This window comes from Solanum tuberosum, unplaced genomic scaffold, assembly GCF_000226075.1.
Source record: "Solanum tuberosum cultivar DM 1-3 516 R44 unplaced genomic scaffold, SolTub_3.0 scf00096, whole genome shotgun sequence".
Taxonomy (NCBI): domain Eukaryota; kingdom Viridiplantae; phylum Streptophyta; class Magnoliopsida; order Solanales; family Solanaceae; genus Solanum; species Solanum tuberosum.
Window position 1 is genome coordinate 751,378 of NW_006239025.1, and position 22,946 is coordinate 774,323.

Here is a 22,946-nt window from a genome sequence, read left to right on the forward strand (position 1 = left end):
TCATAATAATTAATAGCTTAAAATATTTCAAAACATATAAACAGTTTTTGTTAACTTTCAAAATTTCATCTATGCCGCATAAATTGAGAGAAATATAGATATATAGATATTTTAAGTTGCTAATTATTGTGAGTTATAGTACGTTTTATGTAATTTTCATATATATTACTCGGTCCTGATTTATGTGATACAAATGAAATTTCAAAAGTCAATGAATTTTTTATAAGTTCTTTTTTATATTAACTTGTTAATTATTGTGATTTCTAATATATTTACGTAAAACATACTCTAAATACAAATAATTAGCAACTTAAAATATATAAAAACATACTAAAAAATTGATTCACTTCAAATTTCATATGTACCACATAAATTAAAACAGAAACAGTAACATATATTGGGCCCCGTGCTGGCACGGGGTCCTATATCTAGTAATAAGCTAAGTCATAGTCATATATGATTAGTGTCTCAATAAGTTAGTTCAATTATACTTTATTTTTTTTATAACTCTAATTCTTTACTTCAATATATCAATATATCTTCATCGTATAGTAATAGGCTAGTCTAAAGTGTAAGACACATATTAATATAATTTTGTTGTTTTTAAGATTTCACCTATAAAACTTATCTAATTTAAAATGAAAGAAATTATGAAAGAAAAAATTGAAAATTAAATTATTAGAGGAGAAAAAGGAGAGAAAGACAACGAAGAAGACAATCAAAGTGCAAGGAAATAAATGGTAAAGGGTATGAAGACGAAGAAATTTAGATTTAGAAGGAGGAAAAATAGTAATTGAAATTGATTTCTATGAAATCATCAACATGTTATTTAACAAAGATAGTTTCTATCAAACTTTGATCGACGACTGCAGATACCTACTGCATGCATGAAGCATAAAGGGCATCAATCAAGTATATATATAAAAGCTAATTAATGGAATAGCGGATCAGTTAGCAAGAAAATGATGCGGACTTCATATTTTTGAAAGCTTGATATTTTAACCTAACCCCCGCCCCTCTTGTTATTTCTATATTTGAAAGGAACAAAATATGCACTATGTTGTCTAGGTTAGTTTCCTTATGTAATAACTTATTAATCTGATTAATGAATAAAAATCCTCTATTACTGAAAAAGGAGAAGGGAAAGAGAAAGGAGGAGAAAAGGTATTAGAAGAAACAAAAAATGAAATAAACAAGAATGAAAAAATAAAAAATTAAGTCTTCTCTATTAATTATGATCATCGTCAATTATTACATTACAATCATGTTATTATGATATTTATAAAATTTTAAAATGTGTGTTCATTAAATAAAAACAATCTATACAAACATATGCAAGGTAAACTAATACTCTATTAAGCATCTTTGTAAATATGATATTCATTGCTAGTATTAATTTACTTTTGATGAGTTCACTAGTTTTCAATTAAAAGTAAACATATTTACGGCATGAGTAAGCACAAATTTTAGTTATTTAATTTTTAGACCTAAAGTATAATATACTACGTAACAATTAAACTGAAGTCTCTTAACATCAATAATGCAAATCGAATATTAAATTAATTTTGCATTGATATTTATTTAGATTCAAAAGAAATAGAATGAAAATTAAATTATTATTTTTCCGTAGATCGAAGAACTAAATAAATTTTTTAACATCGTTCATAAATTAAATGACTTAACTCTACAAGAAAATAAACTTCATAATCTTAGATGTATATTTTCTTATTAATAAATTTGCTGCATATTTATGATTGTCGTTCATCCGAAGATATGCATATTTGTTTGCCTTCTTCATAAATAAATAATAGTGATATTATTTACTTTCAACAAATATAAACAATCTTTAATAACGAATCTAAAAAAGTGACATTATAAATTTTTCTCATCAACTAAGTTGACGATAAATAAATAGTTGATTTTTCGTTCTAACTTTTGATAGCCCCTTTCTTTTGCTAATTTGAGACTTTATTTAATACTTCAATCATTTTTCAATGAGATTTGTTATAAGCTTTAACAAATACCAGAATATCCCAATCTTCATTTATCCTTTAGTTCCATCCATGAGCAACATCTCAAGTTTGAATCTTCTCACTATCAACATTATCAAGTTTTTTCTTTCCTACCCAAGGAGACAACCACAACATTAGTTTAACTTGTTTAAAAATAGAATCATTAATTTTCTTAACAATTTACTTGCATATAATTCAATGACATTTTAAATTTTCTTTTCTACATATATTAGATAATAAAAAACAAAAATATAGCATCACATGAATTTCGCCACAAATTACTTATGATGTCATCAAAGTCACTTTAATATATCTCGAATTGCGTTCACATAACGACATGTGTCTTTGTCCACACTCCTAATGAAAAAAGAAAAACAAGCCCACAGAAACGCTCAATACAACAATTCCACTAAAAAAACCATCCAACTCAAACGACCAACACGCGTCAAAAAAGAAAAACAAGCCCACAAAAATGTTTAATAAAACAATTCCACTAATAAAACCATCAAAATTCAAATGGCAAAAAAAATTAAACAAAGCGGTAAATATTTTTTTCCTTTTTTTTTTAAAGGAAAATAATAATAAATGCTCAAGCAGAAAATTTAACAAACAGACAAGCAAGTGCTAAGTGGGTTAACAGTATATAAGGTCACTCACGCACATGGCGGACGAAGTAGAGAGAGAAAGAAGAAAGTGTATTCAGTTGTTAATGGTGTTTATCTTTTTGTACTTTTTAGTGAGCGATTCGTTCATTCCAAAGCCAAAGCCTTTCACACAGTCATTTCTTCACTTCTGAGTTTTCCGGCGATAGGATGGTAAAGTTTTACCGACGAATGACCTTATCGTCAGATCCTCTTCGCCCTTAACCGCACGGGAGTTTCCCAAACCCTAACAGTCATCGGAGAAATGCATTTCTAAATTCAGGTATGTTTTCTGGTGAAGCGGTGTAAGCGGCGCTGCGGCGGATTTGTTGTTTTAATTGAATACTTGATATCTATCTATATGGATTCGGCTTTATGGATCCGGAAAATTACTGAATTTTGTGCGTTTTTGATTGAATTTCGATGAATTGTTACTTTATATGTTTTCCTTTTCGGTCATTTCCGGATATGTTAACTTTCTCGGAACGGTTTTCTCCTTTTTCGGTTATTTTGCTGAAGGATTGAACAGCAGCCACTCTTTCTGTATTTGTTAGTTTTTTTTTTTGCTAATGCAGCTTTTGTTAGATTTTTGTTTTAAATTTGATTGTTTTTCCCTTTTGTGTTATACAAATGCATCAAATTAGGAAAGGTAGTATTTGAGTATCTGGACTTCTCGATTATCTAATTCTGTATGGCCTAACACTTAACAAAAAAGAGCAAAAGGTCTATAGTATATTGTTTTATGAGTTTATGCGTCTGCTTGAATTTAACTGTAATCGTTGTCTACTTTTAACTTCAAAGACATTGCATAAACAAAGAAAGACTTGATTTTGATGCACTGGTTCTGTGCCCTGATTAGGAATAATTAGTTTTCCTTAATTTGTCAGTTCGTTACTTCGTTAAACCCTTGATGTTGCCTCATTTGGTTTCAGTTGCTTCCTGCTCCTGCAACGTTTTCTTTACTTGTTACGACAGCCGCCTCTTATAGAATTAAACGAAACATGTCTCAGATGACATCCTTTCCTTGATAATGATCAAGCCTCATATATAATTCTGAAGAATCAGACAGGAACATCATATTCCTTGGTCCATGAAACACTATTTGCTCCATACTAATTACTCCAACCCTCTCCCTCTTCATCTGGAATCTTTTGTATCGTGCTTATGACTAGGGGATTGAAAGAAATGATAATTTAACCTTGAAATTGGAGGCAACAGGCCAGTAGCCGTTGTGGCTAAATAAGTTTCTGGGCTTTGTTTTGTAAAAGCAACCGGCATTTGATTTTTCAGAATTGCATTAATTTAGCGTGGAAAGAGATCTGCTTGTTGACTCATTTGTCATGGATATGAATTATTGCACTGCTGTGAATTTCTTAGAATTTTGTGTTTCTGTTTCTGTGCAGATGCATACAAGTGGATATTATAAGTCCAGACTACAGATCATTCCGAGATGAGATTTATTCTGCAGTGAGGCTTGATGCTGGTCTTTCATTCCTTTTTGATGGTTAGCATTTGACCAAGGATACACTAAAAACTTTAGGATTGTGGAGAAGTAATAAGTCAGCAAAGATGCTGTTCAACAAAGACATTGAAGGCCTGCGTGATGATGGCTTTGATGGGTCAGTGAATGAGACACAGATATTTGCAAATGTGTACTTTGGAAATGAGGGTGATACCAAAAGGTGTCTTGTGACCGGAATGATCAACTTTGAGGGCGACCTTACTAGCCAGACAGATGAACCTGGACATTTGTGTGGTGAAGATTTTGGTTTGACAGTACATCATGATTCTCATGACATAAAGGAAGATTCTGGAGAAGACCCTTGTGAACGAGAGCTAACCAATAATCATGTGGAAAAGGAATCCGAACCATTACCTTCCTTGGACATAGTACCTGCAGATATAACTCCGCAACCTTCTTCCTGCCCTTCTTTGAATGTAATTTGTCATATAGTTGAATCTTCAAACCAAGGTGTTAAATCAAGTTCTTATTTGCAGAAGCGGCACAATGTGCTGGACAAAAGTCATGTGCTTGGTGAAATGGAGTCATCAGTATTAAGATCATCTAAAATAGAAGGAAATGGATGGAAGGATGTTGTTGGTAAAGCAATTGCATCACCTGCTTCTCAGGAAAGCTATGCAATTGGCAGTGCTGCGAAGTCATCAGGAATTCTTCGACCTAACAAGCCAAAGTGGAGGGACCATTGCTTTGTAGAACTGGATGAATCTGAATTGCTAACGATTAAGGATTCTCCAAATGACCCTCGCCCTCTTCTACGGCACCACATCCATCGTTTGCTCAGAGCAGCAGGCTGGGTAATCGGGAGGCGTAAACGTAATAATAAATTTCATGGAATTGGTGAGTATGTTTACAAGTCACCTGAAGGAAGACCAATTCGTGAATTCTGGAGAGCCTGGACCTTGTGTGGACAGAGTTTGCTTACTTATGCAGATGGTATTTTTCCAGAAAAGGATTGTAGGTTGTGGTCTGATATGACACAATTTTTGAGTGACCTCTCAGTTTCAGTGAAGGAGATTGATAAAGAACTGGCTACCTTGGAAACAGCTTCTGCATTGGCTCGGCTTTGGAGTCTCCTCGATCCCTTTGTAACTGTGGTGTTCATTGACAAGGCATTGCGCTCTCTCAAAGAAGGAAAAACAATTAAAGCCAAAATGACTTTGGCCACCGCTCCTGTTAAAAATAACATAAAGAATGTAGACGACACAGGAAATATGTTTGCTGATGAGAGGGCTTTGCAGAATCAGCTTTGCAGCTCATCTTTTGTCTCAGATAGTGCATTGACAAGTACTGAGACAGATAAATGGATCCACGAGGAGTATGGTGATGAAAGTTCTCTCAACTTAACAGAGCCCCAGATGGGTGAAGGCAAATGTATGAATGGTGTATCTTGTTATTATCCTAATGAAAGATCCATGTGCTTAAAGGATACTGTCAGTGAGGGTGCTGATAAATACAGAAAACTCTTAAAAAATGGTAATGATCTACTGGAATTAGCTCCTTTACCATCTTGTGGATCTGAAACAACCAGTGAACATATGGAATATTGTTTGTTTGAAGTTCCTATTTGTTCAGAAAATGCACTAACCTCGATTGGAGGATCTGATAATATGACCAAATCTCTGACAATAATTTCTGATGGTATACCTCATGCAGAAAGTTCAGTCTTGAAAAGGAAGGTCCTGAAGAAATCAAAGAAGTTATCAGAAATGGAATTTGCTAATGGTTACCAAGATGACCAATTTGATCCATCTTATAGGAAGAGTGGATTTCATGAAGTAATTACAAGCAAGCACAAAACTGGGCCAAAGAAACGTAAGACATGCTGTCTTAGTGACGATGATCTCTTAATTTCAGCCGTATTTAGAAACACGACATGCAAATCTGGCAACAAAAGGTCCTCTGGTAAAATCAAACCTCTAAGGAAAAGGAAGAACCAGAAGAGTGGTTGTAAGTTGCTTTTACGTTGCCTCAACAAGGGTGGAAAACACTTCCCCGAAGAAAAATGGCCTACCTTTGCCTCAAGGACTGTGTTATCCTGGTTAATTCATTCTGGGGTTGTCTCCCTAAATGAAGTGATCCAGTACCAGAACTTGAAGGATGATTCTGTGGTAAAAACCGGCTTTATTACCACTGATGGAATACTGTGTAATTGCTGTGACCAGGTGCTCTCCATCTCGGAGTTCAAAAATCATGCTGGTTTTAAGTTCAATCGTCCCTGTTTGAATCTTTTCATGGAAAATGGTAAGCCATTCACCTTATGTCAGCTTGAGGCTTGGTCAGATGAATACAAGGCACGGAGAGCAGTTTCTCAAACTTCCCAAGCTGAGGAAAGGGACCAAAATGATGACAGTTGCGGGCGATGTGGTGATGGAGGCGAACTGATTTGCTGTGACAACTGTCCAGCTACATTCCATCTAGCATGCTTGTTCACACAGGTTCGTCTTTTGACCCTTTTCACTTAGTTTACTTGTTCGAGTCAGTTTGATGCCTTTATCTTGCCTTGAATAAATAATTTTCTTGCTCAATGTTTAAGTTTAATCCACTTGTAAATTGTAAGATGTCAAAAGATTTGTCCTTGCGCTTTATGCATGGGTTCTTATATGATTTTAGCTGACGTTATATTGTGAAAGTATTTTTCCCCTAGGAAGGAGATATATTCTCTGAACCAGTTTCTAATCCGTCTTAATTCTTTCAAAGATGCTGATGTGTTTTATCATCAGAGTGCTGGTGAATGCATCAACTTTTAAACTTTCTAAATCAGCTATCCCATATGTAGCAACAGGTTCCTTGGACACCCTCAGTGACCAACATATAGTGGTGGTTAAGTTTGATTTTGAGGAAGTAATTGACCTCTTAAAGTTATCATTGAAATGTTGAAGGTGAAGCAGTATCGTATGCATTCAAGTTACACCTTTGCCATGAACCATTTGAACCATTTCAGTTGAAATGGACCTAAGATACTTGATATTTCCTTTCTTGGGTATGACTTGAGCATCTGTCTTCACTTCCACCTCCGTCTCATGCGTCACTCACTGAACTTGCACTCTAGGTATATAGTACTAGTAGGCATCTTATATTATACTTTAGAAAAGGAAGATTTTGGTCCTTTCAAGGGGTGAAAACGAATATTGCCTGAAAATTGTTTTGCAGATAAATACTCCCTACATGACCTAAATATAGTACATCTTTGGCAAGTTAGAGTTCTAAAGAGCATGTTTTTAATGATTTAATAGGTGCTTGACATTGGAAAAGCCCCAAGTTTCCAAGTATTATTTTGTAGACGCTTAGAATTATCCAGCTTAGGTGTATTGGAGGTGATGTTGGAAGGTCAAAAAGTTATTGTGCGTCTCTTATTGAACAGTGGACTACATTTTTGGACATCCAGAAAGTAATGTATTAAACAAATGTTGGATGGAGGGACTGCTTCCTTTGTAGAAGTTAAAAGAAAGATGTTTTTATATTATATAGGACAGTTGTGAAGTGAACAAATAGTATGTGCTTTATAAAAAAAATAAAATATCCTTTACTGTTTTATGCATATAAGGATTGTTGTGGCGCAAAGACTCCCAGTGCTTTTCTAGTGGTAATAGCGCAATGTGTGATGTATGGGTTACATGTACGTACATCATAGGCTTGAACCCTGCCACAGAGAAAACATGGTGTTTGAGTGGATACGAGTTAGAGGGACAGGCTCATTATCCACTAAGTTTCGAATGTCTGCCATGGAGCCTCGGGTATTTCTCGGTTATAAAGAAAAGGACTGTTTTGGTGGAAAGACGAGTCCTTAAAGGGAAATAATTGAGAGTAAGGACTGAACAGGACATGCAACTTCTTTGGTGTTCTTTTTATATGTACGCAACTTCTTTGATGTATGGAAAGGTGGACTTAATAGTTTCAGAGCTTATTCCTTTAACAAAAAATTGAAGTCTCCTATTTCTGTTGCTGAACATCTTAGGATTGACGTCAGAATTGGTTTTGCATTTCATGTAATTATTTGTGATCTAAGTTGTGCGGACTCTTCACTTGATGCAGCACAGGTGTCGATTCTCCAAAAATACACTTCTTTTGGAGAATCCGACACACATCTGCTGACATTTTTGAAGAGTCCGAGCAACATAGCTTGTGATCCTAATGTTATGACATTTACAGGTTGATCAGCTTTAAAATTTGTCTTACATTCGGTGGTATTACTTGTAATCCTAGTGTATAAAGTTAACAGGTTAAAAAAATTATTTATCTAGTAGTCCTATGAGATACTGATACTTGGTCCTAGGACAGTTCTCAACACCGATTTGGTAACTATTGGCATTTCCTGAAAAGAAACATTTAATTGTTCTAGTTCTATTCTATCAAACAGATTGTTGAAGTTGTGCCAAAATTGAGCTTTACTCTTTTTCTGGAATTAGCAAACTAGTCCTGCTTGTCTTTAGAGGTTGTTTGGTTAACATGCTACTTCCATGGTGATTATATTTTGGGGACTGTGCAATGACAAATTATAAATGAATTTTTATGCTGCTATTAATAATGTAGAGATTGTTATGTGGTGATCAATAATGATGGGGGATTGGTTTTTTAGGAAGGTAACAATAATGATGGGATTGCTGTGCATGGATTTCTTGCTTTAATGACATTTTTGTCTTTAGTACTTTAATCTGCATATTACTTTACATGAATTCTTATTTCTATTCTATTCCCCATAAAATAATAGAAAGGTTTCACATAACTAAATGCGGGTATTTGTCTAATATCGCCAACCAAATGCTGCATAACATTATGCGAAATGGAACATATTTGCACTCTATTTAGTTGGGGTCAAATATGTCCTTGTCTGCACTTAAATGGACTATATTTGCCCTCATTTTCTTCTTAATTACTTGTTTTACTTTGTTTTTATTGCTTTTTTACCATTTTCGTTAGTCATACCATGGGTTCTCTACAAACCTGTACTCTATTTGTTTGCCAATATTGTTCATTCTCAAAAAAAATAAATTATTTACCAATATTGTTTTGGTTTTGTGTCTGCATGAATGTATGATTCTTCTAAAATAACACATCTGTTCATATGTCTTGGTTTCCCTTTGATTTTGTTGCGTATCATATGAAGTTGAGTACTGAATTTTGTTTAACGACACTGGACAAGAGATATAAATTCTAGTAGATTAACTTATTATTTCTTGTTTCAGGAGCTTCCTGAAGGGAGCTGGTACTGTTCACAGTGCACATGCCAGAAATGTGGGGACGTGGTCAAATGCAGTGAAGCAAGTTCTCCTGGTGGATATAAATGTTCACAATGTGAACATAAATGTGCGTTCTCCCATGAACTTGACTTGTTTGGTTTCTATTCTTTTCCCATTGCAGGCCTGAAAATGTCCAAATATTGGTATTGGTATTGGAGCTCTGTATTCTTTTCTTACCCCAGAATGCATGGTCTCAAATAATACTAAGATTTTGCATTTGGCAAACTTCAGAAGCCTCGATCAGAGAATTATCATGTTCTTTCACATTTGTTCAGTTATGGGGGCGGGAAAATACATCTTCCTTCCCAAAAGTTTCCTTGGTTTTCTGTTACTAAATTCCTCAATGGCTTTGATGATTTGTGAACAGATCATGAAGCATGCAGTAATTTAAGGATTACAAAAAGTGGTCTGGCCTCTGATACATGGTTCTGCAGCGAAAGCTGTCAAGAGGTGAGCTAGTCATCTCAGCTTTACCTTTTTCATTACTATAAAACAAGCTTGCTCAATGATGTAAGTCCCTGATGCAATTCAGTGTAACATAAAACAAATCAACTTTCATATTTTTGTCTCTTCGAAGGTTTTAGTGTGGAGTCTGAAGTTCTATCAATGGTTACTAGTTCCTTTGAATGTGATATGACATGGCAGGAGAATGTGATATGAACTATGATTGTTATATTGTCAATGTATCATATGAGTAGGTCTATCTAGAAGTAACAGCTAAACTAAGAACAGAAATTTTTGCACCATGTATAGTAATAGTAAAAAACACCTGTTTTTCACTGCAAAGTACTGTTCTGTTGCCTTGGATTAAGTTCACCTGCTTGATCTTTTCCTTGATAAGTGAAAGATTTTAGCATGAAAGAATATCAACTTCATTGCAAGGTTGACTATGAATTATTTTAGTTGTTTTTCAGAAAAACTTAAGCGATACTCTTTTGCAGGTTTATGAAGGTCTTCACTCTCGCATTGGGTTTGTTAATCATCTGGCTGATGGCATTTCGTGGACTCTTCTGAGGTGCATTCATGGTGACCACAAAGTTCATTCTCAGCGGTTTATTGCTTTGAAGGCAGAATGCAACTCCAAGTTAGCAGTTTCCCTTACGATTATGGAGGAGTGCTTTCTTCCCATGGTGGATCCAAGAACTGGCATAGATATGATACCCCATGTGATATACAGCTGGGGGTGAGTATTTCTGCTTCCCATCAACTCTTTTCTATCTTGGCATACTGCTTACCTGTGTGGTTGGGTATATCGCTTAATGCTTGATCTTCCACATTCTTCAAAAGCAGTTGTGAGATTAGCTACAGCCTACACGTTTTGCCAAAATTCCTGCACTTGATAGATAAGGCATTATTCCTAGCATGTCTTGTTCATTCAGTTCTCATTCAATTATTCAAAATAATTGAATGGAAGGTTGAATTATAAATTTAAGAATAATATATTTTATGTTGAAATGACAGAAAAACTTTATAAGAGCAATTTTATCTGAAGCATTATGTTGTAAGGAATATAATGACAATATGCAAAAAATGGAATAAGTTTCATCTATTCAATGAGCCAAATCAAAAGGTGCCTTTGGTCTTGCATCCATGGTGTCATTTGACTATGTTCATATCAACTTTACAAAATACAATGACACTTAAGTGGTGCTGACAGACTTATCTTTAAAATCTTTACAGATCACAATTTGCTCGGTTAAATTATCTTGGATTCTACACGATGATCCTGGAGAAAGATGACATATCAGTAGCTGTAGCATCAGTAAGGTAATTCTTTATAATCTTGAATGCAATTGTCCATTGTCATTGCTTGTTCTATAAACTCCACGGTCTATTGCAATGCAGATATTCTTGGAGCATATGCATCTTATCTGATTTTCTTTGTGCTCCTTTACCTTTTATTTGTGGCCTGTTTTCTTTTGTTTATTTTAAAGAAAAAAATATGTCAGTGTTATTGGAGTTGGAACTTTAGAAGGAAAAACGATACATTTGGAGTTGAAGCTTCCTTTAAGTACTTAAGCTTGCGATTTCAATTTCACGGTTCCATCTTGACCTGATCTTTTGGTTTGTATGCTATGTTTGTGTTTCTTACTGTACGCCTTTCAATTTCATCAAGTATTTTCTGTTCTTGCGAGTATTAGAAGTATTTTCTCCTATCGGCTGCTTAAAATTAAGAGGCCAGACTGTGATTTAGTAAGAGATGCCTTTGCGCATATTGCATGTGCATTGCAGGTTGTTTCTGTTATTTATGCTTGGTAGACTATTAGGTATTTTTGGAATTTCATAGAAAAAATATTCATTTTTTTTCATCTGGAGGTTTCTGGATATAACTGGTGCATTCATGTCTGTTACAGAAGGTGCTTTGAAGAAACTTACTTTAAGTATTGTCGACTAGTATATAAATTTCTCTGACCAAAAAAAAAAAGAAAAAGACTAGAAATTTCTTAACTATCACTATCCAATCCCTACATTTACTATATGGGGATGCCAAAAAGAGTTATAGTTTACTTGAAACTTTTTTCCCCATAACCTCGATCATTAATTGTGACTAGCAAGCTGTGGCCTCCTTGCTGTCCGTTTGATAAAACTGTCTCACTAAAATCAGGATTTTTTCTGCGGTGACGATCTTTCTCTGAATCAGAATTTGGTTCTTATGCAGGATCCATGGGGTAACAGTTGCTGAGATGCCTCTGATTGCAACATGCAGTAAATACCGTCGCCAGGGAATGTGCAGGCGCCTACTAAATTCTATACTGGAGGTAATCTGACAGGAAACAATGTTTTAAATGCCGGGTGTCCCACTCAGATGTTTTACTTAGTAGAGGGTGGGACATAAGCCCCAAAAATGGGTGTTAATCCTATGGAATTTTAATTTTATATGATAACAAATTATAGTTAGTGTTGAATTATTTTAAATAAATGTTTAACATGCTTTACTTATGAAACCCCTTGCTTGTTCCCTTCTTTTCCTCGTCTCTGGGGCTTGCGATGCACATTATCTTTTATTTTACAGTGAAGCAAGTTTTTGCCATGTATGCTTACTTGTTTCCCTTGTGATGACTTCCAGATGCTAAAGTCGTTCAAGGTTGAGAAACTTGTCATATCAGCTATCCCAGGTGTAGTGGAAACATGGACTTGTGGCTTTGGCTTTGAACCCTTGGAAGATCATGAGAAACGAAGTCTAAGTCATATCAACCTCATGGTGTTCCCTGGAACTGTATGGTTGAAGAAGTCTTTGTTTCAAGTTGCTGATGCAGATCAACCGAGTGGTGAGTATTTAGTGTTTGATGTTCTTCAACTTTAAAGATATCTTCTCTTTCTTAAACACTACAAACTGGAATTGATATGTTTCATTCTTGAAATCAGTTCGTCCGGGTGGAACAGTATCTTGCCATGAAAATGGCCTCACCATTATCGAGCCCATGCAACATTGCATGCCATCTCAAGATGTCAACGCAGGAGCTGATGTCAGACACCCACCTCAGTCTGAGAGTTTTCAATTCTGTGAAGATCAAGGTGGTAGTAATCTTGCTGGTCATGAGCTTAGGCAAGGCTGTGAAGGAAACACCATTAATCCAGAGCGTCAAACTGAAACCGGGTTGCCGGACTCAAATGATTTACAACCAGTGGAAGTCCAGTATGTTGTTGATGCTCTGCCTGGCAAGTGCTCAAAACTCTCCGAGGAACCGGTTCTGACATATATCAGTCATGGGGAAGCAGGTTGTAGAGTAGATAATTTGCAGATGAATGTGGATAGTCATTTTTGTTTAGATGAAGTGAATTAATGTGTTGTAGGTGAATGTGTAATGACGTTGATAATTTATAATTTCGTAGCTATACACCAGTGACTTTGTCAAGCGGGATAGAAAATAAGCAAAACGATGCGGAAAATGAAAATCTGGGCGAATTGCTTTCTCAAGTCATTTTCATTTTTTAAAAGTTTTTATGGTTTTTTTTACAAAAGATTTTCATTTTTACACCTAAGATATTTGAAAAAACTATTTTCTTTTTATAAGTGGTCAAAAGATTTTAATTCCCCAATAGAAAATTCACTATACGAGTAAAGCGTGATGGAGTAAATTACAAGTTAAACTAGTTTTCAATGCGTCTAGGGATATTTACCTGATTCCTTTGGGGGGCTATTTCTGTTCTTCTTTTGTTGATCAGTCTTGAATTTGTTCTATACAAAAGTTGAAGTCGTTTAAAAATTAGGAAGGGTGCAGTGTCATTCTTTATGGGTACCCTTAAATCTGATTGGTCATACCACATATGGCTGGCTTCAAAAACTTTCATTTTGAATTCGAGTTTAGTGAAAACAACATTTCTACTCACAAGATAGGACGGTAGGAGATCTTACTTGTGAGTTTATACTTATGTGTTATTGTTGTTGGTCATAGAACATATAATACTAAGTAAGAAACAAACTAAAACAACATTTCTACTTCACAAGATAGGACCGTAGGAGATCTTATTTGTGAGATTATATGTTATTGTTATTGGTCATAGAACATGTAAAACTAAACAAGAATCAAACTAAAACAACATATCTACTTCACAAGATAGGACCGTAGGAGATCTTACTTGTGCGATTACACTTGTATGTTATTGTTGTTGGACATAAAACATATAAAACTAAACAAGAATCAAACTAAAACAACATTTCTACTTCACAAGATAGGACCGTAGGAGATCTTACTTGTGCGATTACACTTGTATGTTATTGTTGTTGGACATAAAACATATAAAACTAAACAAGAATCAAACTGTAGCATTCTGTCTATCTATTTTTCTCTAGCCTAGCTTACTCTTATTCGTTACATAAACATCCAGAAAAAATCAAATAAATAATGTTAGATATTGCTTTGAACATGCATTGTATTTGAAAGATAGTTAAAAAATTTGAAAACTCGAAAATATTTAAGAAAATCTAATCAAATTTCATGACGTAACAGTTTTTAGAAGATATATTTTTAAAATCTAGAATCAAACGCTCGTTCGCTCGCTGAATATACTAATAATTCCAGAAAGAGGACAAAAATGGAGGAAATGAAATACACCTAACACTGCAATTTGCAAGAACTCATCAAACAAGAGAGTGTAACTTCCATAACAGAGCTAAAATCTCAACTCCCAACACCAATTTTGAACCTTTTTATCTTTCAATTTCTGTAAATTATGTGCTAATTTTCTCATAATTTGAAATGCCTTCATCTCCTAAATCTTTCAATGCTTGGCCATCTTCTTCTTCCTCCTCCATCTACTCCCGCAGATCGACGGTCCTGATCCTCTGTTCTCTCATCGGTGTGGCTGGGTTTATGTTCGGTTTTATTGCAATTTCGAAGCAGGGTTTGGGGTCAAATTGTAAATATGCTGAACGTCGATCTGTTTCTGTTGTTTGGGATAGAACTGGTAGTAAGGCAAGTGAAGATACTGGTGGAGTTTCAGATGAAGGGCAAAAGAGGCATAAAGTCATGGGCTTTGTTGGGATCCAAACTGGGTTTGCTTCCACCGGTCGTCGCCGGTCGTTGAGGCAGACTTGGTTTCCTTCTGATCATCAAGGCCTTCAAAAGTATTACTACTACTCTCTCTGTAATTTGTTATGAATGTGGAATTAAAAAAAATTAATCTTTAGTTTATTGTTGTGCGTTTGAAACCGTTTCTCTACCTCCACGACGTAGAAGTAAGGTCTGGTTTGGATACACACTACCCTCCTCAGATTCCACCTAGTGAGATTACACGGGATATTTTGTTGTTCTTGTTGTAGTTTATTGATGTGATTTACCTCCACGTTGTAGAAGTAAGGTTTGCATACACCGTAGCCTCCCAAGACTCTTACACTAGCTATGTTGTTGTTGTTGTTGTTGTTTATTGATCTGCTCATCTGCTGTGAGATTTCATGAAACCATGCATAGTTGATACAAACTTAGTTAAGAAAAAGACACAATGGAAGGGATAGCTGTGAGATTTCATAAAACCATGTTTAATTTAATACAAACTTAGTTAAGAAAAAGACGCAATGGAAGGGATAGCTCTGAGATTTCATAAAACCATGCGTAATTAATACAAACGTAGCTAAGAGAAAGGCACAATGGAAGGGATAGCTGTGAGATTTCATAAAACCGTGCGTAATTAATACAAACTTAGCTAAGAAAAAGAGACAATGGAAGGAATAGCTGTGAGATTTCATAAAACCATGCGTAAATTAATACAAACTTAGCTAAGTAAAAGATACAATGGAAGGGACAGGTGTGAGATTACCTTCATTTGGAAATTCACATTATCTTATAGATAAGCATTTTAATGGAACTGACGTGAGGTGTTTGGAGTATTTACTGTGTAGTCTTTTTTCTAGTAATCAACTTAAAAATCTATTTAGTTAGTCGATTTTATGAACGTTCTATCATTTTTTTGTTTTTTCTGGTAGCTTGCTCTTGTAGTTTATATGCTTGTGTGTCATAGGGAATAAATTGATGTGTATGACTTGCGGTTAAAAGACATTTTCTTAATTAAGGATGTGGAAATTGAGTTATTCATAGAACAATTTTATCATGCTCTTGTTGAATTGAACTGGAAGTTTCCTGCCATATATATCCAAAAGGCAATGATACCTTTTTTTGTCTCCTTTTGCGGAAAAAAAGAAAAAAGGAAAAATTGTTTTCCTTTTTCGCTAAGCACTTAGAACCAGATATTTCACAAATGAACTCAATGTTATTCCTTTATTTATTATGTTTATAGGTAGTTGTGTTTCTCTGTCTCTATGCATTTCTTGAATCTATACTTTGCTAAACCGACGTAAATGAAATTGCAGGTTAGAAGAAGCTACTGGCTTGGCTTTTAAATTTGTAATTGGTAGAACAAGTGATCAATCCAAAATGGCCGAGCTTAGAAAAGAGGTAGCACAATATGATGATTTTTTACTATTAGACATTGAAGAAAAGTACAGTAAGCTACCATACAAAACGTTAGTTCTGGCTGCTCTCATGTAGTAATTCATCATTTTTTTCCTTTTTTGGTTTCCTATACTTACTCAAGTTGTTTTTGCAGCATAGCTTTTTTTAAAGCTGCCTATGCGCTTTATGACTCTGAATTTTATGTTAAAGCTGATGACGACATATATTTGAGGCCAGGTAACAAGAATTTTGAAGCTTTTCTATTCTTACTGTTCTTTACTTGTGGTTCTTGTTATGCATTTACCATGTCCTGTAATTTTGATGTACTTGAGTTGCTTTAATTTTCCATTATAGATCGCCTTTCACTGCTCTTGGCCAAAGAGCGCCCTCACTCCCAAACATACCTTGGATGCATGAAAAAGGGTCCAGTTTTCACTGACCCCAAGCTCAAATGGTGAGTCTCATAATTTGCCTGCATGCGATATATTCCCAATGTAATGCTGGTATCTAGTTTATTTGCTCTATACATGTAGAAACTTAGTCCCTCCATTTCTAGTTGAATGCCTCAGTATTATTTTGGAGGACTAATAAGATGAGAGTTGACTATGTTTTGCAAGTAAGTAGTTGCAATCTGAATTAGGTGGCCGACCGAGGTACTACACAAACTCACATTACTTAATTTTACAATTTGACTCTTAAACAGACCATGGTAGCGAATCTAAAAGATTGCAATAAATTCTTGCACCAAAAACAGAAAACTATATAAATGTATGAAGGGGTTGAAGATAAACTAAGCACAGTATTAGCAGTCTTGTTTAAGTTTAGGACGCCACGCTTACATGCGTTTAAGTGTAGACACTCAAGAGCTAACTGCTAAGCCAAGCATTGCATCACCCATTGGCTCTATATGGAAAAGGATGGCACTAAACAACAAGCATAGCTAGCAAAGTGTAATATTAATTGTTAAGTAACCAGTATGAATGATACTAACTAAAAATAGGAAATTAGAAATCTAGTAGAAGAAAACCAGTTGCTAAATCTATTTTAGAAATTCAAAAATGCATCTTTGCGTTTAAATTAGAAATGTGAAGATGGTTCTTGACCTTGATTCATATGATATTTACTTCATATATTTCTCTTAATTGTTGTTCTTCTAATTCTTTTGCCCATATAATTATTGTTTGAGTTTATAGTTATTCTACCTTTCATTAAATATATAGAATTTTTTTCATCTTCTTTTCATCTGTGCGTTTCTTCACTAATGTCGGGCATTAATTGTGCTGTGTGCTGAGAGCCTCAGCAGATTTTGGCACTTTTCGATGCATTTTTACCTTAAACAACACTAACACTAATATAAGGCTCCAAAAGGAAATGGTAGCTTGAATTTGAAGGTATAAAAAACTGTAAGTGTTTACTATAGTATTTGGTGGACTGCACAAAATCCAGAGGGTCTTCTGTGTATATATTAATACTGACTCCTGCTATTTCTTTTGACTTAATACCTCTGTTGAGAAGAGCCTTCCTTTATACCCAACCCATTCTCCCTGCAGATATTTATACTATGAGAAAGGATCAAAACTATTTAAATTTAAGGTTTTGGAGTTGTATCACAAACACATTGCATCAATGACAATGTAGCTAACAAAATGGCAACGTTCATTTGTGCCTTTTACAGTTTCCATTCTATTTTTAGGAACTCTCTCCTATCTCTTTTTTCTACAAGTAAATGAATTTTGTTGGGGAATTCATTCTTCTTTTTTGTTTGCGGAGGATGGGAGGGTGATAAAGTATTAATCATTGGCAGTATGTATGCCTGCTGATACATTATTTCAAGCCTGTGATGATGGTGGTATAAAGAATATAAAGTTTGTTTGGGTAATGTGGAAAGAAATCAAATATGCTCTGAGAAACTAATACTATGTAAATTATATGAGACCATTTTTCTCTATGTGATTTTATGTCTACCTCACCATTTTAACACATTTAATCATATTATAGTATTGCACCTATATGGTAGATCATTTAAATGTCAACGTTAGATATGGTTAAATCATCTCAGATGACCTTCTCTCGTTTTAGATATGCTGCTACTATAGGCTCAACATTTACTACCGTATGGGTATTGTTGGTCTCACAATCGTACTTATCTTTCACTTTTGCATAATTCTTCCAACTCCTGTAGCACTCCTCTATTTAAACCTCTCATTTTAGTTCTATTTGCAACATCTTTAAATGTCATGCCATTCTCCTGCAAACTGAGTCGAGAAACCTGAATTGTCTGCATTTAGCACTATAATCCCGTCTAGTATCACTTTATTCATTCTTCTGGCAGGGACTAAACTTGTAACTCATTTTCATCTTACCTTTTACTTACCCTAAAATCTTACTCCCTTCGAGTCATTCCAAATTTTTTGTGACTTCCTTTCTGGTTATTACAGTAGACACAATATCATCCGCAAGTAACATACACCATGTAGTTTCCTCTTGTATATTATTGATTTGCTCATTCAGAATTATGGTAAACAAGTATGGTCTCAAGGCAGATCTGGTGTAAATCTACATTATGTGAAACTCCTCTGTATCTTCTCCAATTATTTTCTTTCTTCTGATAGTTCTATTGTACATATCCTTTATAGCATTTATAGATTTCATATGAATCCCTGCTTTGGAATACAACATTACCAGTTATCCAGTTTCCCCCCCCAAAAAAAAAAAGCTTTGATATGAATCCCTTTATTCTGCAACATCATCAGAGGACTTTTCTCGACTCCCTCATATGCTTTCTATAGGTGAACATTTATCATGTGAAGATCCTTCTTCATTATACCATAAATTTCCATCCATTTTTTTTAGCAAAAACAATTAAATATATTCTCTGTGAAACTGATGCAGGTATGAACCACTTGGATATATGCTCGGGAAGGAGTATTTTCTCCATGCTTATGGTCCTATTTATGCTCTTTCTGCTGATGTTGTTATGAGCTTGGTTGCCCTCAGGAACAACAGGCAAGTTGGTTTTGTACAAAAATCTGTAATTCATCTATCCTGAAGTGCTGAATATTACTCCATACATTTTTATTTTCAGAAAGGTAGTTGTAGGTCTTGTTTACTGCTGTTGGGTATATTACATCTGGGCAGATGTTTATTTTTTTTCTCATCACATAAGAAGAAGAAAAAAAGACCCTAACTTCATTAGTGTCATATTTTCGCTTTTTTCAAAACTTGTGTTGCATCTTCATCTATCACGCTATTATCTTGAAAGATTTTCCTTAGTTATTTAAATTGTCTGCATTAATTAATTCTTAATAGGCGTAATAATAAATTAAGATAGCATAAGATCTTTGATATAAAAGCTGGATACAAATTACACATCACACTGCTTTTGCCTTCCAGTACCTCTTTCTTTGTTTTTATTCAACCTTGTGTCTCTGCTAGTTCCCAGTCAAAAGCATAATAGCTAATAAGTTATCTCCGTTGCTGTTGAATTTTCAGTTTCCGAATGTTTAGCAATGAGGATGTTACTATTGGTTCCTGGATGCTTGCGATGAATGTCAATCATGAGAATAATCAACACTTATGTGAACCAGAGTGTACCCCTTCATCCATTGCTGTGTGGGACATTCCCAAGTGTTCAGGTCTGTGCTCTTGTTCTTTTGAAAATCAGTGCTTCACATATGTTCCCTTGGTGATTTTGTTCGGAGACAAATAGCCTGCGAACTTTTGCTTTGATGCATATTGAATGATCATGAATTTGAACTTGTGGCATGGGGATAAGTGACAAAAAAATCCTTTTTTGTGAATTGTGAGGCATGTTAGATCATGAATTTGAATATGCAGCACTCTCTATGGAAGCTGCTAGTTTCGGCCATTTCCTTAAATGACATGTATTTTAGTAACACAATATAGGATACAATACTATTTAGAAATATATTATTGATAATTAGTCACAATCTCATTATATACTCCGTTCCAAGGCTATTGAATCAGTTGGGTTTAACATCTTGTTGCATCTTAACACTTGATTTCTTTATCTCTATGTAAATGTGAATCTCAGTTGTCTGAAAGAACTGCACTTGATACTCGTGCTTTTTATTTAGGCAATTAATTCATCACTACACCAGCTTATTTCACTCGCAGTACTTGTTCTTGCCAACTAGCTGATACCGTTCTTGTCTTAACTTTATCTTCTAGGGCTATGTAATCCTGAGAAGAAAATGTTGGAACTTCATACGAAAGATGCCTGCTCAAAGAGTCCTACTCTGCCATCAGATGAGGATGATTAGAGCTCATTGCTATCAAGCACAGTAGGCTGACAGATTATTTACAGATTGATTCATTCCTTTTGGTTAATGAGCTCAGTCAACGTTGCTGCTGGAAACTTGCCTCCGCTAAATGTCACGTGCATTTTGTAAGTTACCTGTGTAACAGTAGTTCACGTCCATTTTTGTACGTTACCCTGTTCAACAGTAGTTGAGGAATATGTTTTTTCCGGTTGTTTGTTGCATTTAGAGATCAGAGTTTTGTAGCAGTAGGAGATTTATGGGAGTAGTTTGTAGGAGCCAAGAGATTACCTTAGTTCTCCTGTTGAGTACATTACACAGTTGTAATTTTGAGGTCCTAGAGCTGTTTAAGCACTGTTGAGGGAAAATATAGTAGTTCTAATATTCATATATGAACAATCCAAAGGTTTTTTTAGAATTCATATGTAAATTATGTTTATGATTGTTTCTATAGCAAACCAGAATCATAAAAAGATAAATTTGGAACGATACTTGAGTCGAGGGTCTTTCAGAAACTATAGGGGTAAGGTATGTGTACATTCTACCCTACTCATACTCATCTACACCGGGTATGTTGTTACTATACATTTGCAAGGAATTGGTGAACTTACAAAATGAACCTATATGCTATCTAGTTTACAAAATATGTACACGGTATATAAGTGGTATATACCTTATACTAAATATACATATATTATATCTAGCTACTTATACACAACATATACAACCAAAGTGTACATGTAGTGTACACTCTCCTAGAGAATACAATATCTTAAATTATAAAGACGTTAAAAGGTTGAAATCATAGAGTTTACATATTGAATCTGTCTCTATTCGGATATATCGGAAGAAAAACTTTTCTAGTCCAAATTCATGTATAAGAAAACTTAACATAATGGTATTTTAGTAAAAAATTACGTGCACTTTGTATTTACATCAAGTCTATATATATATATATATATATATATATATACATAACACTACATATTTGTACATAGATTTTTCGTGCGTAGCCATACTCAATTTAAAATGTAATTTCACCTCATTAAATCACTTAACTATAATACAGTAATATGATTTTATCATATTATAAATGTTATTTCCAAAATTAAATATTTATTTATTTATTTATATTTTTTTCCTTTTTAGGGTGGTGAAGGAGGACCCCACTATATTAAGGAGCAGCTTGTGTATAGATCCTCTTTATATTTATTATTATATTGTAAAGAGTATCCTAAGTCAATATTCACGAGACAATGGTCACCATATTTATGGTTTACCCAAATTGTCAAATTTCACATGACCAATTCTTTCACAATATATTCCTCTAAAATTAGCATTAAATTATACTATTAATGTATTATAAATTGGTGATAAAATAAGGAAATATATGTATTAAGTAATTTGGTTAAGTAAGTGTTTATATAAAAATATAGACTTTTATTTATTAGGTTGGTGTAATTAGTGGTGGAATTAGGATTTCACTAAAAAATCAGAATATAAAAAAATAAATATATGAGAGTAATTTTTATTTTGTATACTAGGCTCGAGTTTTCATTGAAAGGAATTTGAATGAAATCATGCATCTTTAGTTTCACCCTTTGAACTTGGTGTAAAAACATATTATGAATTATTTTAAAAAGGATTCTGACTTGAGATTAAGGGTGTGTTCAGTATCGATTTTTTCATATTTGGTTGGACAAAATTTTAAAAAATATTTTTTGTAGGAAAAAAGTTTTTTAAAACTATAGAAAATATAAATTCTCTAATGGAAGTAGAGAAAACAAGTTCTACAAGTGATATCACGTTCACGTTGATTGTCCTCTTTATCCTTCAACACAACAGACCTTATCTTCACTCCACTCCAGCGTTTTCATATCATTTGTCTAAATTATATGCAAATAACTTTAGAATAATACTTTTTATTTACGTAACACGAACACAAAAATAAACAAAAATGTACTCATTTTATTTTTGAAAATATTTTTCATGCCAAAACATCCAAAGTCTAATCTAGCCTAAGCATTTCTGACATCCCAATTTATGTCCTTTGATGTACAATACAATTATTATTTTATGTTATCATCTTTTTCTCCAAAAAAATTAACTCAAAATCCAACAAAATGTCATGCAGAGGCATCTTCTCTGAACAATAAAGATTCACATTAAATATAAATATATACAAAGTTCAAAAAATAAAAACAAATAGTAGTAAATTGGACCATAGTGTCCAATAGGTAGTGAAGAATACTAACCAAAAAAACACTTGATGACAAAAAATGTTCACAACCCAAACATGAGGAGAACTCCATTTTCTTGAATAACTTAAATTACTCTGAATTTCTGATCATGCCCATACCCCCC

At 34.2% G+C, this 22,946-nt stretch overlaps 2 protein-coding genes across 3 annotated transcripts; both read left to right on the plus strand.

Moving 5' to 3' along the window:
- Positions 1–2,636: 2,636 nt before the first annotated feature.
- Positions 2,637–13,331, plus strand: LOC102603955 (increased DNA methylation 1). Its single transcript, XM_006348231.2, has 9 exons — positions 2,637–2,936; positions 4,057–6,610; positions 9,359–9,479; positions 9,780–9,862; positions 10,354–10,595; positions 11,093–11,179; positions 12,072–12,171; positions 12,480–12,681; positions 12,779–13,331. The coding sequence occupies exons 2-9, from the start codon at positions 4,223–4,225 to the stop codon at positions 13,195–13,197; spliced, it is 3,642 nt and encodes a 1,213-aa protein (XP_006348293.1). The 5' UTR covers positions 2,637–2,936; positions 4,057–4,222; the 3' UTR covers positions 13,198–13,331.
- A 1,099-nt stretch (positions 13,332–14,430) lies between these two features.
- Positions 14,431–21,896, plus strand: LOC102604293 (probable beta-1,3-galactosyltransferase 14). 2 transcript variants are annotated; one of them, XR_001473542.1, is made up of 8 exons: positions 14,431–14,981; positions 16,221–16,373; positions 16,457–16,539; positions 16,657–16,756; positions 19,195–19,308; positions 19,795–19,937; positions 20,494–20,710; positions 21,732–21,896. XR_001473542.1 is itself a non-coding variant. In XM_006348232.2 (7 exons), exons 1-7 carry the CDS (start codon positions 14,614–14,616, stop codon positions 20,583–20,585), a joined length of 1,053 nt encoding a protein of 350 aa, XP_006348294.1. In that variant the 5' UTR covers positions 14,431–14,613; the 3' UTR covers positions 20,586–21,004. The 2 variants fall into 2 exon arrangements, 1 of the variants encoding a protein (XP_006348294.1); XM_006348232.2 differs by lacking the exon at positions 21,732–21,896 and having other exon boundaries at positions 20,494–21,004.
- Positions 21,897–22,946: the final 1,050 nt, after the last annotated feature.

What these genes read in the sequence shown, in the direction of transcription:
- LOC102603955 (XM_006348231.2), top strand. Translation starts at nt 4,223, where the DNA reads ATGCTGTTCAACAAAGACATTGAAGGCCTGCGTGATGATGGCTTTGAT. An exon ending in TTCACAATGTGAACATAAAT is followed by an intron (nt 9,480 to 9,779) that starts GTGCGTTCTCCC and finishes ATTTGTGAACAG; the next exon opens with ATCATGAAGCATGCAGTAAT. An exon ending in TACTAAATTCTATACTGGAG is followed by an intron (nt 12,172 to 12,479) that starts GTAATCTGACAG and finishes GATGACTTCCAG; the next exon opens with ATGCTAAAGTCGTTCAAGGT.
- LOC102604293 (XM_006348232.2), top strand. Translation starts at nt 14,614, where the DNA reads ATGCCTTCATCTCCTAAATCTTTCAATGCTTGGCCATCTTCTTCTTCC. An exon ending in GATCATCAAGGCCTTCAAAA is followed by an intron (nt 14,982 to 16,220) that starts GTATTACTACTA and finishes ATGAAATTGCAG; the next exon opens with GTTAGAAGAAGCTACTGGCT. An exon ending in GTTGCCCTCAGGAACAACAG is followed by an intron (nt 19,309 to 19,794) that starts GCAAGTTGGTTT and finishes TTGAATTTTCAG; the next exon opens with TTTCCGAATGTTTAGCAATG.